Source organism: Ursus arctos, unplaced genomic scaffold, assembly GCF_023065955.2.
Source record: "Ursus arctos isolate Adak ecotype North America unplaced genomic scaffold, UrsArc2.0 scaffold_7, whole genome shotgun sequence".
In the NCBI taxonomy this organism is placed as follows: Eukaryota; Metazoa; Chordata; class Mammalia; order Carnivora; family Ursidae; genus Ursus; species Ursus arctos.
Window position 1 is genome coordinate 15,114,266 of NW_026623089.1, and position 22,324 is coordinate 15,136,589.

General features: G+C 34.6%; 1 protein-coding gene and 1 pseudogene across 7 annotated transcripts in view; one reads left to right on the plus strand and one right to left on the minus strand.

The window, feature by feature from the left end:
- ATRNL1 (attractin like 1) overlaps positions 1-22,324 on the minus strand; it is a 746,554-nt gene that overhangs the window by 714,006 nt on the left and 10,224 nt on the right. For all 7 annotated transcript variants that reach the window (XM_026494203.4, XM_026494204.4, XM_057308391.1 and 4 more), the window contains exons 2-3: positions 2,704-2,787; positions 975-1,088 (exon numbers count right to left, since the gene is read on the minus strand). In XM_026494203.4, coding sequence (XP_026349988.2) covers positions 975-1,088; positions 2,704-2,787 — 198 coding nt within the window. The remainder of the gene's footprint in view (positions 1-974; positions 1,089-2,703; positions 2,788-22,324) is intronic.
- On the plus strand, positions 18,364-18,658 carry LOC123000757 (60S ribosomal protein L37-like; annotated as a pseudogene).

Here is a 22,324-nt window from a genome sequence, read left to right on the forward strand (position 1 = left end):
GCAATATTACAGACTGTGTCTAAGATCCTAAAGAGTCACTGTGAAATAGTCATTCAGAAATACAAGTCCTTACATGTCTATCCAAAAAAATAATAGTTCACATTCCTGGTAAACAGAATATTTGCAACATAAATAGTAAAAAGAAAAAAGAAAATTTTAAAAATCTGAAGGAACAATAAGCTTATATCTTTATTCAAATTTTTAAGTATAACAGAACATGTAAGCATTATTATGGAAATAAGAACTATAAGGAAGTAACTGGTCAACAATCATCTTAGTTAAATTGTACACAAAATCAGCACTACATGATCCTAATATTTCCTATGTCTAATATATTTTCTCCTATTCATAAAACATTTTATAATAATTTGTATTACATACATAGAAAAGATTTTTAAATTGATATTGAAAACGCTGAAATTTTAAAATTAAGTCTGACTACTAACAGTATTTTGAAACTACCAAAACTCCCAAATTTTGAGAACTAAAAGCAACACATTTGTTATTAAACCATTACATAAAGTATAACTTAACCTTTTTTTACAGAATTGGAAATTTTATTTCAGCAAAATAAAAAGACAACTAAAAAAAGCATATATATCTATTACTTCTTTGTCACCTAGAACTCACATTAATCTATCCAATAGGTAGCTCTGAAAACATATTCAAATCACTTTAAAAGAATAAACTATATGTGGAAAGAATAAAGGATACTTATCAAGAAATCTACGTTTCTGAAAGAGTACTTATTTATCCTTACTAAATCGAAACTTACACGATTATATATACACCTAAGTTGACAGTCACAGTATGCAACACTGTATTATAATCATCTTAGAAATTTAGCAATCAATATCTCTGCTAAATTTATTTTAAAGCGCAGAGCAGTATATATTTAAAATTATAAATTACAGTTACTCTTCTACAACTGACTGTAAGTTCTGTAAGTTCATGAGTAAAACGCAATTACTCACCTAAGAACTGCGATTAAAGGTGCATATATTGAATCTCCATCATAAACATACATATGATCCCAGCTACATTCTGTTGCAAAATGATTGAATCTTAATCTTAACACCGCATTTGGACTGAAAAAAATATTAAAATATGTTTAAATTAATATGTAACATTCAAAGCACAGTCTGAAAAATTTTAAGAGTATTGTATTAAAAACCTATTTATAGGGGGGCGCCTGGGTAGCGCAGTCGTTAAAGCGTCTGCCTTCGGCTCAGGGCGTGATCCCGGCGTACCGGGATCGAGTCCCACATCGGGCTCCTCCGCTGGGAGCCTGCTTCTTCCTCTCCCACTCCCCCTGCTGTGTTCCCTCTCTCGCTGGCTGTCTCTCTGTCACATAAATAAATAAAATCTTTAAAAAAAAAAAAAAAAAAACCTATTTATAGAGAATTTTCTATACATTCTTAAGTTGCCAGTGTAAAAGACTGATAAAGAGTCTGCTCTAAATTGTAAAAATGAGGGATGCCTGGCTGGCCAGTCAGAAGAGCATGCGACTCTTGATCTCAGATTGTGAGTTCGAGCTCCAAGTGGGGTGTAGAGATTACTTAAATAAAACTTTAAAAATAAACAAAAGAATTGTAAAAATGACACACAACTTCAAAATCTATTAACAGACTGTATATATACATCACCATTTTCTAAAAATCTAGTCAGCAGTAAATGTTCTATGTCTTAAGGCGGACATTACACAGATTATATAAATTATTGAAGCTGTGTTGAACTGTACGCTTAATATGCATTTTATTGTATGCAAATTATACTTGAAAAAGTTGATTTTTAAAACTCAACACTCAAAAGGTAACAACTCTTATTTCTACACAAAGCTTATTAACTAAAGGCCCTAATGTGGTCTTGAAATTTTAATCAAAATGTCTCAATATATTATTAATAAATTAAGAAAATGAAAAAAAAGGTGTGGGGGGCCACCGGCTGGCTCAGTCAGTGGAGCATGAGCTCAGGCTCATGAGCTCAAGCCCCACGTTGCGCATAGAGATTACTTAAAAAACAATAAGCCAACAAGCAAAAGACAAAAAAACAAAATGAGGCAGTAAGTGTGCAGGGAATTCTTAACTTTTAAGTTCTAAAAAACTTTCTAAATAACCTCCCCCAAAAAAATCATTTCCCAAATACACTCTTTAAAAATCATAAAATGGTTCAAAAATAACATATCAATTCATTTATGATCTATTCACAGTATGTTTAAATAGATCAATTCAATCTCAAGCCCTTATTACTGAAAAATACTCCTAAAAGGATAATTAACTCTCTCCTACAAAATGTTCTTTTTTTAACACCCTTATAACTAAAGTGCTGAATAGTATGAACCAATGGTATAATTCAGCATGGAATATTTTTACACTTTCTATGGCATCTTCAAATTCCATAACAAGATGTTTAAAGCAAGCCAAAAATGCCTACTTGATTTACTGCCACACTAACATAACTCAAAAATAAAATATATGTAACAAACTACTATCTCAAATTAAGGGGGTACTATAATTGACATTAAATGTGATATCTAAAAGTTGTAAATCTCATTTTAAAATATCATGAATAATGACTGAATAAACTATAAGCAAGTAAATATGCTATATACCTATAAAATTATACTTTAATGTTTTAACACTGATATGGTTGTCTTCTTTATCATTTCAGAATAAAATAATTTAATCCAAATTATATACTTACTAGCCTTCTATTAGCCATGTGCATTTAGTTTTATATTTATAGTTAATTGGACCATCTGTTAAATATCCAGAAGGTTCTGTTAACCTAGAAAACAAAATCATGAAAACAATTACCTTAAAGTAACTTTAAAACATACAGTAGCATAAGAAAATTAAAAAGACTTTTAACCAAAGGAATGGAATGTAGCATTTCCCAATAGGGAGAATTTATTTACAAATTAAGAAAGTTTTCAAATTGCCGTATATCTCTCTACATCTCAAAAGAATTTATTTTGGATTTCTCTAAACCTTGACATATTTTTACTGTTTCACCACTTTGCACAGTGAAAAAACACACTGAAAGACTGAACATTGTACTGACAGGTTTAATGTTTAATGCAAAAATAGATGAAGTTAAATTGCCTCTATACGAAAATAAGATGGAGGCACAAGAAGGAAGGTCAAACACACTTTAAAAGATGCAGATCAATGAAATAGTGAAATAGTGTACATACATACCACTTTCAAAGTTACAGTGTTAGCTATATTTGCTTTTGGTTTTCGTCTTGGCTCTTTTTAATTCTCATGTTATTTACTCTCAAGTAATAAGTCATTTCTTTATCTATTTTAATTTGAGTAAACACACAATGTTACATTAGTTTCAGGTGTAAATCTCAGTGACTGAACAAGTATGTACATTGTGCCATGTTCACCACAAGTCTACCCACCCTCTGTCCCATTACATCACTATATTTGTTTTTCACAAACCAGGATTGCTGTGGTAGCTGTCAGCAGACTTTACTGAGTTCGGCTACCTGCTTTTATTACCATTTTCTCTTATCTACTTTATACCTAGTCCAAGAACTCAATCAATTTTAAAAATAGGATAAATCAAAGGTTTTATAATTATCTTCCATTTAAAATATAAAGACAATTAGAAAAATTTCAGTTTTTAGAATTTAAAAATATTTAACAAAATCTCAATTCTACTTCATTTTGTTCTCCTTAGCTCCAGCTCAATTGTTTTATCCACAAAAGATCATATTTTAAGTAATTAAGATATCTTCCCACTTAGCCTTTATATATAATATATGCAACTATATGTATATATATACCTGCAAACACACACACACACAAGGGCTTATCAGTCTTTATATATTCACTTATACATAAACATATATATTATACATAATATACACATATGCACATAGATCTCAGGGTCATTATTTCGTTTTAGACAAATTAAATTCTCCTTATAGTATAGACTAGTCTTAAGTACACCAGGAAAAAAACAATTTTCATTTATCTAAATCATGGTTGACAGAAATGTCAGAATAAGAATGCTATTTATAACTCTTTCATAATCCCTGCAGATGATTTTAGGCAATAAAGGAGCTAATTCATGCTTGGAAAAGTTTTTTAAGAACAGACAAATTCCAATACTCTCAAATTAATGTAATAATAAATTGAGCATTTTCTACATGTCAGGATCTACTATAAGCGCATGATGTGTTACCTCACTTAAAAATCTCAAAAACCAGGGCACCTGGGTGGTGCAGTGGGTTAGCTGTCTGCCTTTGGCTCAGGTCATGATCCCAGGGTCCTTCCTGCTCAGCGGTAAGTCTGCTTCTCCCTCTCCCTCTGCCATTCCCCTTGCTCGTGCTCCCTCTCTCCCTCTCTCTCTCAAATATATAAATAAAATCTTTTTTTTTTAATCTCAAAAACCTTACAAGGTAGTAAGTAATCATTAATCCCATATTACAGATGAGAAAACTGAGGCACAATTTAAAGAACAAGTTAAATAACTTGTACTGATTTTTCACTTCAAACAATACCAGATAAGGTAATTCAGACAAATCCTGCACTGAAAACAACTTTATAAAGCTAAGGAAAACATTTAAAATCTTAAAAGCATCTTATAAGTAACAAAATGGTAAGATCTACCAATCCAAGACCAGAAGTTGCAAATTCTTTACAAGGCAGGCATTCAGAACTGCTTTTGCTCTGGAAAGACTTGCCTATTGAGAAGACAATACCAAAAAGCTGAGTGCTTTTGGCAGACTGATAGAGGGACAGAGACAAAAGTTGAATGGTCCATGAAGGGTAGGGACTCAAACAGTATGGCCCTCTGAATTGAGACACAACGACGTGTTATTAGAGTAAGGGTGTACCAGAAGTAAACCAGCCCCTATGTGGACTGCAGCCTAGCTATGAGCCAACTGCATGGCAGAAAACCTCAAGACTTACCGTTGGCTTAAGGTGATACTAGAACTGCCAGTAGCCAAAGCTCCTAACAAAAGATACAAATACACACTCTCTAAAGAAAGATAACATTATTCTAGGCCTCAAATTATTTCTACCAATGATTTTTTCAAGTAAAATGTCTAGCATGATTAAAGATACTAAGACATATGGCAATGCAAGACAACAAGGTAAGAACCAACAGACAAGAGGAAGAGACCTGAAGATACTTCAATTACAGAGATTGTCAGATGTGTCCTATAAAACAAATATACTTTACTAAGCTCTAAAAGACAAGATTTAAAATTTTGGCAGTTAATTGAAAACTGTTACAGTAAGAGATATAAAAAAATAATAGACATACTAAAACTAAAAACTACCATAATCAAAATTAAGAATTTGAGGCACGGGTTTACAGCAGATTTAAACACAGCTAAAACAGGATGAAAGATCCAGAAGATACACCCATAAAAAATATCCAACCAAAGCAGGATGACTGAGAACTCAAACCATTGGGTTTGGGTCACTCCACCAGGTGAAACTTCAACAACCTGAGACTCCAGCTGAGAACAGGGGAAATAAAAATAGGGAGTGGAAGAACAAAACCTCAGATATCAATTATCATCTTATAATATATTACAGAAACAAAGATCATTAACAGCTTTGCATAGTTTCTCTTTGCTTGTTACCTGTATATCTTCTCTCCTCATTTTTACTTTACATACTAGTTGTTGTAAGTTAGCTGCAATTTAGACTTTAGATAATGGTATATTCAGTGAGACTACGACTGAATATGAAGAGTAATTAATACAAGCAATGATGGATATGATGATTCTTTGAACTGTGTACTTCCTCATTTTGGACAAAGGGTGAGAACTTCAGTAGGAAGATATGTATCTTCTTAGAAATACAGTGTTGTTTGGTTGCTGGGGAATTCACATATGTTTAGAAAGAAACATTAAAAAGCTGAATAATCAAAGGGTAGACTGTGCCAATTACCCATTGCCTGTCACCTCAAAATCCACAGTTTGCCTACTCCGTGAAAATCGATCTGGGCATTTTTGTCTTTGTCAGATGGCATGATGTTAAAGCTGTCATGCTCTGTCAACAGAGTGCACTAGAGAGACTGCAGGAGAGAAGTTTTGCTTCCTGGTTGCAATGTACTTAATCTCCTGCAGCTTGGCTTCTCCAGGACTAGGCTCCTATAGAATGTGATGGCCAGCAACCCAGCCACCAACAGCTTCTCCCAGCACCTCCCCTCAGGCAATTCTACAGCAGTGCCTTCAGTGATACTGCCCTGGAAGTGCCTATAAATCAACACCCTCCCAGAGGTAGGCCCTAGCCAATGAATGATACGGTAAGAGTGTAAATACCCCAAGCTTCCTTACCTCGTTGTTGGGATAATACTGTGGTGCATTTCCCCCCCAAGAACTTCCTTGTGGGATTAAGCTCTGGTCGCACCCTGTGGTAGCAGACTTGATAACATACTTCTTACTGGCTACTTCTGTGTACTACTCTGTCAGGGTCCCTGAACCTCCTAAGTATACTACATGTGCTCAGTTCTCAGTGTGAAAGCAAATACTTCTGCTTCAGGGTGGTGGAGGGAAGAGTGACCAAACTAACAGTTACCACCAGGAAGCATATCTTCAGGAGAGGATTCTAGAGTTGGATCACTCACCGGGCAGACGGTAGACGTAGTGGTAATAACTCCTGGCATGCTACAGCATCACAATGACTAAGACCTCCACGTGTGAGCTGAGATGGCATTTCAGTAGAAGGTTACGCACGGACAACAGGCTAATGCAATAGCTCTAATACTGGAGAAGTACGGTAGCAAGGGTAATTATAAGGACTGTGGAATGAGCTGATTGCTATAAAAAGTCACTGATACGCTAAAGGAAGAAAACTGCAGCAGAGTGTCTCTATGAGACACCTGCTCATGAGCAGCTTTTCCCAACATCCTGTAAGACCCAATTCACCAATCACCAATTTTAGATACAGTATAAAAGCCAGGGGACTCTGTAACATTTAAACGAAATCTCTACTCCTGAATCCAGAGGGAAGATCAAGCTGAAAAACAGGCCCAGTATCAGACTGAGAGAGGAGCAGAATTACAGAAAAAGTTTAATTCACAGCCGAGACAAAACTTCGGTGCTAAAGATAGTGCCTCTAAGAGGAAGTAAGACCCTGATACCTAGAAGGGTGCCATCTGGGTAGATGTACTTGAGAACCCTGAACTTGCATGGTTTTTTTTACACTTTGAGCCTGCAGAAGTCTTTCAGAAGCCAAAGGACTGTGAGAAAAATAAATTCCCACCCTCTTTATAGGACTACTTGTTCTTAAGCCATACCAACAAGCAACACCAGAATTGAATTAAATCAATTTAATAAATAACAATTGGCTACAGTAATCATGCATCACAAAACCATGAAATTATTGGCAACCCCATATATATTGACTGCACAAAAAATATAAATTTAAAATCCCCAAATATTTGCAAATTAAGCCATAGACTTCTAAGTCACCAAGACAATTAGAAAATATTTTAATTGAATAATATTAAAAACACAACATATCCGAATTTATGAGATGAAGCTAAGCCAGAATTTAGAGAGAAATTTTAGCTGCGTATATTAGAAAATTAGAAATTAGATTTAGAAAGTAGAAATTTTTGATGTGTATATTAGAAAACTGAAAATCAATTTTCTAAGGTTACAGCTCAAGAAGCTAGAAAAAGAACAGTGAGTTAAATCAAGAGAAAATATATGGAAGGGAATAATAAAGAAGAGAAATCTCTTGGGGAGCCTGGGTGGCTCAGTCAGTTGAGCATCCAACTCTTGGTTTCAGCTCATGTCATGATCTCAGGGTTGTGAGATTGAGGCTTACATTGGGCTCTGTGCTCAGCGAGGAGCCTCCTTGGGATTCTCTCCCTTTCCCTCTGCTCCTCCCCACACTGGCGCATGCTCTCCCTCTCTCAAATAAATAAATAAATCTTTAAAAAAAAAAACAAAAACAGAAAACTCTTAAATAGAAAAGTCATACAATGAAGGAAATCAACACAATTAAAAGCTGGCTTCATGAAGACTAACAAAATTAAGAATTCTCTAGCAAAATTTATCAAGAAAAAACTAAAAAATATTAACTACCATTATCAAAAAGAAAACGAGAAACCTCACTACTGATGCTACAGAAAGAAGACATTAAGAACAACTTCCTATCAATAAAATGGATATTTTAAATGAAAGGAATACTTCCTTAAATAGTACAACTCGATGAAACCAACAGAAGAAATGAAAATTACAAATATCCTTCATACAAAAATCCTAAACAAAATATAATCAAATTTAATCTAGCACTTTATAAAAAGAATATATATAGCAGTATTGCTGAGTGAGGTATGTATAAAGACTTGGAGGCTCATGAAATAGCAATCCCAAGTTGGGGGACTACAACTCATTCAATGAGTCAATGCAGAATGTCTATTGATGAGACGATAGGGAAACCCAGATGACAGTGGTTACAAGAATGGGAGCTGACAGATTTAATGGTTACTCAGATTGGTTCAAGGAAGAAACCATAAAATCAATTGCATTAACCCTTGGAGCAACTAAAATTTTTACATTTAATTCACGAAATCATTTGCTGATACAGTATGAAAATCATCCCATGCCTAGCATGAAACTCCTTCAGAGCAAAAAAGCGGTTATACAGAAGGCATTCCTTAAAAACTATGAAAGGCAAATACAAACCCTGCTGCATGAGGCAAAAGGTTATAATGGAAGCAAACAGATACACCAAGAGCCTGGGAGTAAAATCTGGGGAGAGATTCTTTGAAGAATTAGGGTACTGAAAACTATCCAGTATGTGAACCCAACAGGGGAATTTGGGAAGCCATATGCCTCCCCAGGGAAGACTACATGCTCAGAAAATACCTGAGAAGACTCTACATTTTCAGCTCTGGCTAACTTTTAGACTGAAAGCAAACAGGAAATGAAGGCTAACGCAGAGTCATAAACAACCTAGCTATGCACTGAAGGAGTGCCCCCAAAAGAGTTAATCTGCAAAGACGGGGAGAATTACTTATTTTTTCCTTGGTTCCAGGCATTCAAGGAAATCTATGTCAAAACACTAGCTGACCACAAGCTAAAAGAATAGAGACCTTAGAGACCATATGCAACAAAGAATACATACGAGTAGCTTAGAAAAATCATGAACTACAAGCCACATATGCAAAAGAAAAAACAAACCCTGAAGAGAGAGAAAACTCTAATTTCTAGACTTATCACATTACAATAATCAACAAAAAATTACCAAACATGCAAAGAAACAAAGTATGGCCCATTTGCAGAGGTTAGCAGAAACTGTCCCCATGGAAACACAAGACACTGAACTTGCCACTTCTAATGTTGTTTCTACAATGTATTCTAAGTTTCACCAAACAACTAATGTACTTTTTATTGTGGCACACCTGTTCTTGAATTGAGAGCCATGTTGACATGTTAATCGAGATGAGAGCTCCACAAACTACTGGTCCACTGCCTGTTTGTGTAAATGAAGATTTATTAGAATTCCACTACACCCATTTGTTTACAGATGTCTCAGACTGCTTACACAGTACAAGAGCAGAGTAGAGCAATGGCAACAGAAACCATCGGCCTGCAAAGTCTAAAATATCTATTATCTGGCCTTTTACAGAAAAAGTTTGCCAATCCCTGTCCAGATGCCTGTCACATGCCCATATGCCTTCAAATGTCTCATCTAGCTAAAACTGCCCAATCTAGAGTCCCTGGTCAAATAAACACGCTGCCCTATTTAAAGTACAGGAACGGCAACTACTAAGTGCAGGAAAACCAGCACAAACATTAAACAAAATTAAGACTAGTCAATTGAAGTATTGTTCTCTATCTTGGCTACAAATAAAAATTTGATTAAAACACCATAAAAATAAGAAAAATCAGTAGTTTTAATGCATAGTCTCTGAGACAATAAATCCTGTTTATCAAAATCTATGGTTTTAGTGCTGACAATAACCATTCAAGGAATAGTTGAATCCACTTGGGGAATCTTTATGCAGAGTCACCTTTGCAAGCCATCCTCATTTGGAAGTCTTTTTAAAGGTGTTTTTAATTGAAATATTGTTGAACAGTTTATACATTTAAACAAAATAAAGAGTACCTCTAGAGTATATTCATTGGTATTAACTTTTCTTTTCCCTTCCTGCACAGTGATAATTATCACTGTATTACACTGTAGTACAGTATTACACTGTCGAGCTTGCACCTCTTCTTGTTTCCTTCGCAGTGCACGTGCATCCTCCACTTCTAAGTGTGCATTCTCCAACCATCTGACTCCTAATAAAAATTTAGGTGACCTCACCTGCTAGACCAGTAGTCTTCAAACCTTAATTACATGCTCCCTTGTCAGTAAAAGTTTTTATTACATAACTCAAATACATGTATATTTACATGTAAATAAACATGTACTATTTAAAATATTGTGTACTAAGGGCTCCTGGGTGGCTCAGTCAGTTAAGTGTCTGGCTCTTGATTTCAGCTCAGTTCTTGATCTCAGGGTCGCAAGTTCAAGCACCACATTGGGCTCCACACTGGGTGGGCATGGAGCCTACTTTAAAAAATTAAATTAAGTTAAATTAAATTAACTTAAATTCAATATTATGTACTATAAAGTATAAATTTTAAAATCAAAATTAAAAATAACACTACTAGAAGTCCTAATATTTTCTTCCCACGCACCAATAAGTCATCTTGGGTACCATCCTACCTCAGAGAACACTGATTTGAACACATCATATCCTGGCCAAATAGGTATTACCTCATGTAAGTACACTAACCAAGCTGACTATAGTAGTTGACTGGCACCAGCACACATTAACAAAAATTCCTCTTCAGACTGGCCTCAGTGGTAACAAACAGTATGTGCTTAGTCAGCTCTCACAACTAGTAGAAGAGGAAGGAGCTGTTTATACCACCCTTTGCATGATTTAGGGTGAAAAATAATTGACTACTGGTAGAATGCCACTGGAAGACCATTATCATTTCTCTTCCAGCAAATAAAACCTTTTTATATAATCCTTTAAAATATTGTACTTCCATTGCAAATCTTTCCCAATCTCAACCAGGCTTCAAATAATTGCCAAGAACAAACAGTGCCTTCAGGACTGATGTTACTAAGACCAGTATCAACAAAGGTTTCAGCATTTTAACCTTCTAGCTGCTGTGTGTCAATACTTATCTGTGGATAAGTTATACTGGAATTGATAGCAGCCAGTTGGGTACTCAGAAGTTTTTCATTCAAATATTTGAACATCAGATTGTTGGCCAAATATTATAATTAGGCATTCACTTCAAGATTTCTGGCCATGTTAAATATGCCTAATGTCAAGTTGACTTCATACTGAGCAAGGAAGCTACAGACATAGGAGGAAGAAATTAAGTTACCAGGCAAGATACTTCATTTTGAAAAGATTTGATTCAGTTGTTCTCATTTATTTTTTACTGATTGTAGAGAATATATTATTCACTCCTAGTATTTCCATGGGGAGGGATTTTAATTAGAGTGACACTCTTGGCCTCTCTGCCCATATCTCACTCCTTTCTTCTTCCTCAGAGGAGAAGGGGTGGTTTCTGATTGTAAGGTAAGGAGAAAACACTGGGGTATTGAAGGCTGGGCCAACTCTGGGCTGAGGGAATGCATTATGCCTACTTTCTTCCATGCAATGTAAGGGCCCTGCCCAGAAATATGGACCAGCAGTTGCTTACCTCTGCCTGCACGTAAATTTAATTTTGAAGTGAAATATTAAATAGCTCATTATGGCCACACATGAAAGTCATGTTCTCCAGGGGCACTTGGGTGGCTCAGTCAGTTAAGCAACCAATTCTTGGTTTTGGCTCAGGTCATGATCTCAGGGTTATGAGATCAAGCCCTGTGTCAGGCTTCATACTCAGTGCAGAGTCTGCTCAAGACTTTCTCTCCCTCTGCCCTTCCCCTCCATGTGCACACATGCTCTCTCTCTCTCAAATAAATAAATCAACCTTTAAATAAAAAAAAAAAAAAAACAAGAAAAGAAAATTATGTTCTCCATATTAGCACTGATAAACCTGATATTTTAACCATTACCTATCTGACTTCTAGGTCTATTTCTCAACTAATTCGGAACTCTAAAATTCTAACAATTATATTCCCAAATATGAGGCTTCTAGCCCATTAAGCATTTTTCCTCACCATTGCCTTAAGTCACTGAGATGACTATACAACCCAAGTATTTTTTTAGTCATATAGTCTCTTCCACATGGTATCATTCTTCCAAATTCATCTACTATCTAATGATAAGAACAACCTTTTTCCCTTCTGGGTAAACTGACTTCACATCTACTAGTCATTTTTAAACCTTAAGTTGTCTATATTTCCTATTCACTTTTAGGTGGTATATGGTTCAGCTGTCTTAAAGGTAAAATAGTTACCTTTGGCTCAAGAAGTATTTCAGAATGAAATGAATGGTATGAATAGTAACCTGTGGGTCAAATAGGGCCAAATGGATCAGACAGCTAAAATTTCAGAGCATCTTCTTTTCAAGGATCCAAATATTAAATAGTAAACTTACGCCAACCATTCAGAGTGTAAATTCCCATTATTCATGGCAGACCAAAGACAGCAAGGAGAGGGAAGTACACAAAGCCTGATAAAAAAACTAAACTCACATATCATCCTGCATTATTATTGTTGGTAAAAATAATAAAACCCAATTCACCACCATGCTTAAGGAAGTAATTGAATTTAATTTTCTCATTAACTAAACAATATGATTAACTGAAACTCAAGAAGAATACTTTTTCTCAATGATTTGTTGCTAAATATGTTCCTGAATTTGTTCCTTTTTATTGCTAAGTTAACAAATTGCCACAAACCTAGAAGCTTCAAACAACATACATTTATTATTTCACAGTTCTATAGGTCAGAAGTCCCTGCGGACTCAGATGAGTATTAGCTGAGCTAGACTCTTATCTGGAATCTTTTTAAAAGAATCCACTTCTAAACTCTTTCAGCTTGTTGACAGAATTCAGTTCCCTGAAATTATAGGACTGAGATTCCCATTTCCTTGACAGCTATTGGTCAAGGGATGCTCTCTGCTCCAGAGGCACTCTCCAGTCCTTTCCACATGGTTCCCTCCATCTTCAAACCAGCAATGGTATGTCAAATTCTCTTTGTGCCTCCTATCTTCGACTTCCCCTTCTACTAGCAACCTGAGAATACTGTTTTTAAAGGGCTCATGTGACTTGATTAAGCCTACTCAAATAATCTCCCTTTAGCCATATAACATAACATAACCATGATAGTAAGACCAGGGGGCAAAGGTCAAGAGAGTCATCTTAAAATTATGCTTACCACACTTCCTAGATTACCAAGTTTCTGGAAACATAATGAGCTAATGTGCTTTCATAACTCAGGATCGTTAAATACCTCAGAAATATCATTATGAAAGTTAATTTTTATACATCTAAAGTATAAGATTAGTTTGACTTTATACTACCTATATAAAATACCCTGGAAATTATTTTTTTAAGTCACAGATAAAAATTTACTTATATACGGGACGCCCGGTGTCAGTTAAATGTCTGCATTTGACTCTGGTCATGTCCCAGGGTCCTGGGGTCCAATCCCGCATCAGGATCCCTGCTCAGCGGAGAGCCTGCTCTTCCTTCTGCCTGCTGCTCCCCCTGCTTGTGCTCTGTCTCTCTCTCCCTTTATCTGACAAATAAATAAAAATCTTTAAATAAAAAAATTTTTTAAAAATTTACTTATATAGTTTGACTTTCTCCCTAAGTAGACTACAGAAAATACACATAGTCATTCGCTAATTCAAAAATATTTTTTGAATGTGGCAATATTCCTGGCATGGGGGATAGAACAGTGAACTTTAAAAAGGTCTCTAGAGAGTAGATTAGTGACAATCTAGTGCCGGGGAGTAGGGAAGAGAACAGAAAGTGACTGCTCTTGAGTACAAGGTTTATTTTACGGAATAACAAAATGTTTTTAAATTATGGTTATAGTTTCACAACTATAAGTATATTTTAAAAACCATTAAATCATGTACTTTAAACTGGTAAAATTTATGGTATGTCAATTATATCTTAATAAAGCTGTTAATATAAAAAGTAGAAAAAAAAAACAGTAAAAAAAAACTGTCTTTGCCCTCCTGGACCTTACATTCCAGGACAATGCTGTCCAGGACTTCCTGCAATGATAGAAAAGTTCTATATTATTTATTGTTCAGTATGGGAGCCACTCAGCACATGTGGCTATCGAGCACTTGAAATATGACCAGTGTGACAAAGGAACTGAATCTTTAAAATTTAACTAATTTTAATAGCTATATGTGGCTAGTAACTGCCAGAGTGGACAACATGGTTACAGAAAGAGGAATAACAATATACAAAGAGCAAATAAGTGTAGAGTATGTAAAGTGATGATACAAACATGGAGAAGGGAAGATGGAGCATTCCCCATCACTCTGATATATATTTATAGAAATATGTCAGGTATATGTATGTATTTAAATATATGTAAATATACATTGTATCTACATGTTTCTATGTGTAATAATGATGTAAATGTTTGGATTATTTGAGCAATTAAAAACAAGACGAATTTTTTATCCTTGTTGTATAATCTTCCTAAGCTTTTTTACAAAATAAATTTAAAAACTACTTTTGAGATCATTCCATGTCTTAGAAAAGATACCTTTTCAAGCTGTACATATACAGTGACTGTTATTTGACTTTCTTTCCCATAATACAGTGATTCTTATCATTTTGAGATCTGAGATCACTTTTGAGAATCTTGTAAAAGCTAACCGCCCCCTACCTACAAAAATTCATATAAATAATACTTTGTATACAAATTTGAGGATTCACCAACCACTCACAGCCCATCTGGAACCAGACATCAAAAATTCCTATTACAATATACTTTCAAATAATCAATGAGCTTGGAGACAAATAAAATATTATTACATCATAGAGAACTGTTTGATAAGCTTAGACTTTTCTTTTGGCATCTCTACTATAAAACACACCCATTCATATTAACTTTGTAAAGAACAAGTAAGAACTCTTATAACATTGCCTCTTTTCACTGAAGAAAGAAAAAGACACAACTAAGAAACCAAAAGAAATAGGCAAAACTTTAGAAACACTACAAAAATCTCAGCTTGGTCCCTTAATGGGTATGTGACTCAACCTCCCTAAGCCTCAGCTTCCTTGTGTGTAAAAAGTTACAACAACACTATTTATTTCACAAGATTGCTTTAAAAATGCAATGAGATAAAATTTATCAAGTGTTCAGTAAAGCAGCAAAACAAATCCATATAAAGTTCATGGCACGTTGGCAGAACTAGGTCTCAAATGCATATTAGTTTGGCATTACTCATGATATTAAGTAACCCCTATGCTATGTGGAAATCCAGAAGATTATGAGTTTATAATTAAGGAAAAACATAATGAAGAGTAAAAGATGGCTTGATATGGATAAAGAACAGACATGATTAGGCAATTCACCTGTCACTTAATATCTATGAGACTTTGCATAAATAATGACATTAGGTCTTTCATTCTCTATTACCACTATAAAATGAGAATAACAATATCTGCCTCCCAGGATTTTCATCAGCAATAAAAAAAACAATATACGTAAAAGATTTTCTACCACATTATACTACTTTTCCTCTAAACTCATAATTTAAGTTTGAAATGCTAATTCAAATGCTATTAATATTATTCTTATATAAAATAGTTAGAATAAATTCTATTTTCTTGAAAAAATTCATCACTAACACAATTACATTGTCAAAAAAGTACAAATGAAGCCTGACATTAAACTTAATATATCAAAACATGGAAAATGCTCTTAGAGTTTCTATTCTTTTATGAGACACAGAGAATCAACTTGAGAGTTTCTAATTTACACAGTGCTTTAAAAAAAATGCTTATATTTTACCTATAAAAATAATAAGTATCTTCCCTTCTCCACTGGGAGAGAAAGTGGAGGTGGGGTCCCTTCAGTGATCTCTGTCCTGCACTAAATAAGTACCAGCAAGGAGGCAGTACCCCTGCCCCTCATCACTGGGGTTGCAGCAGCTGCAGTGATCCTGGGGTGGACCATCTCCGCCCTGCACTAAGCAAATGACAGCAGAGTCAGCACCCCTCATCCTCCTAACTAGAGAATGGAAAGGGATTACAAAGATGAAGATGATGAAAAAAGGAGATCCTTCAAATCTATGTATGAAGTCCTGGGTACACCCGCAGGCAGCCCATATGTGAAACAGATCTCAATCAACAAAGCAAAAAGTTTTAGAATTTAACTATGGTATGGAATATCATCTGCATTTCAGAATGGTCTCTGAGTAGCAGACAAAAAGGGCAGAGCAGAATGGTACAACCAAAGCTTCGGAAACTAAACTGGCATTTGAATCTCAGCACAAAAATGGACCAGCACACTCCTCAGTATATACCCAAGAGAAATGAAAACATATGTCCACACAAAAATTTGGTACACAAAAATTCATGGCAGCATTATTCATAATAGCCAAAAGGTAGAAACAACTCAAATGTCCAACAATTGATGACTGAATTAGCAAAATGTAGAATATCCATACAATGGAATATTATTCAGCAATAAAAAGGAATGGACACACAGTACATGAATGAAACCTGAAAACATGCTAAGTGAAAGAAGCTCATGACAAAAGACTGGAATCGTTGTATGATTCCATTTATTTAACATGTCCACAAGAGACAAGTACACAGAGACAGAAAGTAAATTAGTGCCTACCTAGATTAGTGGAGTTGTTGGGTGAGGGAAATACAAAGTTGAGTGCCAGTGGAAATGGGGCTTCTTTGTGGGGTGATAAAAAAAAAAAAAAGTTCTAAAATTAGACATGGTGATAGTTGCACCACTCTCTGAATATCCTAAAAACAACTGAGCCATTTAAGGTGGTGAATATTATGGTATATAAGTTACAACTCAATAAAGCTGTATATTAAAAAAAAAAAAAAGTGAAGGTCGTGTATGCTGTCCTAAAACAAGTTGATTACCTCCTAAAACAGAATTTTTAAATTTTTAAACAGGAACCAGAATCTCATGCACAATACTCAAAATATCCAGGATATAATCCAAAATTACTTGCCATACCAAAAAACAAGAAAATCTAAACTCATCTGAAAAAATGATAATCAGAAGTTACCATCAATGATAATGGTAAAGATGCTGGAATTATCTATCAAGAATCTTAAAGCATCTATCAGAAAAATGGTACAACAAACAGCTGCAGACACTTTCAAAACAAATGTAAAAATAAAAGTTTCAAGCAAAGAAACAGAAGAAATAAAGAATGAAATGGAAAATATGATAAATGAAACTTTTTATATCAACTCACAAGTTGGGCCCAATAGCAGAATGGAGATAATAGAGGAAAGAATCAGTGAACATAAAGATAGATAAATAAAAGTTATCTAACCTGAATAGAAAGAAAACAGACTGAATAGGGCTTTAGTGACCTAGAAGTCCGTAACAAAGATCCAACATTTGTCTCTTTGGAGTCACAGGAAAGAAGAAAGTGTGGAGCTGAAAAAATGATAACAGAAAATGTCACAAATTTTGAAAAAGATATAAAACCTACAGAGCAAAAAGCAGAGCAAATAAGATAAACTCAAAGAATTCCATACCCATATACATCATAATCAAGTTTCTGAAAATTTAAAAGAAAAAAGAGAAAGAAGGCCAGAGGAAAATGACACATTAGCAAAAGAACAAGAATTTGAGTGACAATAGATTCTTCATCAGAAAACTTAGAGTCACTGCTTTAAATACTCTAGTTCTCAGGCAAAGAAGAGATATGATCAAATTTGTGTTCTAGGAAGCAAACTTTGGTAGCAAGAAAGAAGAGAATAGCAAGGGGAAAATTAGAAGCAGAGAAATAAATTAAAGAGCTACTGCAACAACCCAGTAGAGAAAAATTTAGGACTTTACTAAAACAATGGCCATAGAGATGAAAAGGATGGCAAACCTTGAGAATGACAGCAACACATACATATACAGATGGACTCTTAAAGGAGAAATTCTGTCTTTCCAGCAAGAATGTCTGGGAAAAAGTACCCCTGCATACCAGAGTGTGCAAGGTGTCCCAAGTAACAGAAAGCTGAAGATGGAAATACCCTAATTCTGTGTATGAACCCACATAATACTCCTATGAGGAACAGACTCAAAAGCAGCTTAATGAAGGCTTTGAGAACTGAATTAAAACTTAAAACACTGCACAAGTCTCAGAATAATCCCTGAGTGGCACATGTGCATTCAGATCCAAAGGCTCTGAAAACAGAACTATAATTAGAACCACCGCCCTCAGGGGGTCTGCTGTGGAAACAAGATGACAAAAGGGACATCACCGTTTGGAAAGAGTCACAGTAAGAGGTTACACATTGTGCCGCTGCTGTGGCTCGAAGGCCTACCACCTTCAGAAGTCCACCTGTGGCAAACGTGGCTATCCTGCCAAGTTCAAGAGAAAGTATAACTGGAGTGCCAAGGCTAAAAGATGAAATACCACTGGGACCAGTCGAATGAGGCACCTAAAAACTGTATACTGCAGATTCAGGGATGGATTCTTTGAAGGGACAACACTTAAGCCCAAGAGGGCAGCTGTTGCAGCATCCAGTTCATCTTAAGAATTTCAAGGACTAGTAACACAATAAACGTTCTGGTTTAAAAAAAAACAAAAACAAAAAAAAACACAGCTCGCAGAAAGCATGACAGAGAATTTGCTGCTTGAACATAACTGGTTTGTTGCTTACTAAATAAAAATAAACAAATAAATAGATAGATTGATAAATCAACATCCTCCAGAACATAACAAGACCCATAATCCACGCAAGATAACTTTCACAGTCCAGAATAAATCCAAGAATCACTCAGCATACAAAGAACTAGGAAAATATACACAATTCTCAAAGGAAAAGATAATCAATGGATGTCAATCCTAAGGTCCAAAAATTTGCATCATCAGACATTAACTATTATAACTAGACTCCATGAGACAAAGGTAAAGACAATAAAATGAAATGAAAAGATAGAAGTTCTCAACAAAGAAAGAAAAATCATCAAAAAGAACAAAATGAAAAGGTTAAGGATGAAAAATACCACATCTTAAATTTTTAAAAGACTGGATGGGTTCAAAAGCAGAATGAAGATGACAGAGGCAACAGTCAGTGAAGTTAATGATAGTTCTAAAGAAATAATACAATCTGAAGAGAGAAAAAATCTAAAAAAGGAATTAAGAAAAAAGATCAGAACCTCAAGAAACTGTGGAGCTAAATCAAAAACCTAACATTAGTGTCACTGAAGTCCCAGAAGAAGAAACAAAAAAGATTACTGCAGACAAATATATTAAAAGAAATAATGGGTTTTTTTAAATCCCATTTTGGTGAAAGACATAAATATAAATTCAAAAAGCTGAGCAAACCCTACCACCCATGGCAAATTTAAAGAAACGTACAGCCAGACACATCATAATTTGAACTGCTTAAAACAAAAAATGTAGAAAAATCTTGAAAGCAGCTAGATGAAAATGACATTACATATAGGAGAAAAACAATTAGAATAACTGCAAACTTCCCATCAGAAACCATGACAGGCCAGAAAAGAATTGAGCAACCTGTTTAAAATGCTGAAAGAAAAGAATTGAAAACCTAGGATTCTATACCTGTAAAAATATCACTCACTAAACAAGGGAAAGCAAAGGTATTGTTAGGCCAAAAAAAATTTTTTTTAAATGTTTGAAAAGAAATGGACCAAAAAAAAAAAGGTTCACATTAAAGGGAAGTGACCCTAGAAGGAAATTTCTATCTACAGAAAAGCAAAGAGCAAAAGAAAGAGCAGCTATCTCAGAAAATATAAAAGCTAATTTTTCTCCTCTTCTTTAAAATACGTATACTGTTGAAAGCAAAATTTTTAACTTTATCTAAATGGGGTTTGTCATACAAGTAGATGGGATGTATATGACAATTATAGTGAAGGTCAGTGGAGATGGATAAATGGACAAATACAGTTCTAAAACTTAATTTTACCTGAAGAAAAATAATATTAACTCTGAACAGATTACAAAAAGTTAGGTATGCATATTGTAACTACTAGCATAGTAGCATAACCACTAAAAAATAATACAAAGACATATACCCAAAATAAGTCAATCAGAGAAAGACAATTAAAATAGAGTTTCACTCATATGTAGAATATAAGGAATAGTGCAGAGGACAATATGGGAAGGGAGGGAAAACTGAATGGGAAGAAATCAGAGAGGAAAACAAACCATAAGAGACTCTTGACTCTGGGAAACAAACTGAGGTTTGTGGAAGGGTGGTGGGTGGGGGGATGGGGTAACTGGGTATTAAGGAGGGCACGTGATGTGATTAGCACTGGGTGTTATATGCAACTAATGAATCATTGAACATTACATCAAGAACTAATGATGTATTATATGTTGACTAACTGAATTTAGATTTTAAAAAAGACATATACCCAAAGGGCCAACAGCAAATTAAAATAGAATGCCAAAATATATCCAAATACATTAAATGTAAATTGTCTCAAAAAACCAATAAAAAGAGATTATTAAATTAGATTGAAATATATATAAATAGAGTAGCTATTAATATCAAAGAAGACCTTAAAGCAGAAACAATTACCAAAGAAAAAGTGGGAGGAAATGGTATTATGATGAATGAGTTAGTTCACCAAAAAACATAGCAGTTCTAATTGTATATGTACCCACCAAAGAAGCTTTGAAACATTAAGCAAAACTGACAGATGTGAAAGGAGACGGACAGATCATAGTTACAGCTAGAGACTTCAACACTCCTCTCTCAGTAATCAACAGAACAAGGCAGAATATTGTACAGATAAAGAATATCTGAACAATTACAACAACAAACATGACCTAATTGAGATTTCTATACCATACCACTCAACAGAAGAATGTACATTCTTTTAAATTGCAAATGTTAATATTCACCACAATACACCATACTTTTTCCAGAAACAAGTCTTAACAAAGTTACAAGAACTGAAATCATACAAGGTATGTTTCTGAACATAATAGACTTTAACTAGGAATAAATAACAAAATATCTTTGGTAAATCCCCAAATATTTGAAACTTAAACATAATTGTTCTACATAAGCCAAAGAGAATGTCTAAAGGAAAATTAGAAAGCATATTGAACTGAATAAAAATGAAAGTACTACGTATCGATAACGTGAGATGCAGCTAATGCAGTGCTTAGAATACACACAGCATCAAAAAACTTTTATTAGAAAGGAAGAAACATCTCAAATTAAGGATGTGAACTTTTCATCTTAAGAAATTAGAATAAGAAAAGAGGGGCGCCTGGGTGGCTCAGTCGTTAAGTGTCTGCCTTCGGCTCAGGTTGTGATCCCGGAGTTCTGGGATCGAGCCCCGCATCGGGCTCCCTGCTCCACTGGGAGCCTGCTTCTTCCTCTCCCACCCCCCCTGCTTGTGTTCCCTCTCTTGCTGGCTATCTCTATCTCTGTCAAATAAATAAATAAAATCTTTAAAAAAAAGAAAAAAAGAAAAGAAAATTAAAAACCAAAGGAAGCAGCAATCAATGAAACTGAAAACAACAACAAAAGAAAAAACAGCAAGAATCAATGAAACCAAACATATTCTTTGAAAAGATCAATAACATCAATAAATATCTAGCCAAACTAAGCAAGAAAAAAGAAAGAAAATGTAAAACTACCAATATCAGAAATGGAAGAAAAATTACTAAAGACTCCACAGACTTTAAAAGGATAATAAGGGAATATTATACACAATGTTATGCTCACAAATCTGAAAACTTAGATGAAACGGACCAATCTCTCTAAGACAATCTACCAAAACACACTCAAAAAGAAATCAAGGAAATGAATGTCCTTACATCTATTTTAAAAACTGAATTCATAGTTGCAAGCCTTTCCATAAAGAAAATGCCAGGCCCAGTTGGCATCATTGATGAATTTTACTGACATTGATGAAAATAAGTAATATCAACTCTACATAAATTCTTCCAGAAAACAGAAGAGGGGGCACTTTCCAACTCATTTTATAAGGCTAGTGTTATCATGACAAAAAAACCAAAGCCATTACAAGAAAAGAAAATTAAAAGTAATATCTTTTAAGAACACAGAAGCAAAAATCCTCAACAAAATAACAGCAAATCAAATACAACAATACATAAAAAGTATAATATATTATGACCAAGTGGCGTTTATCCCATGAATGTAAGGCTGATTAAACATTTGAAAATCAATCAATTTAATTCACCAATATCAACA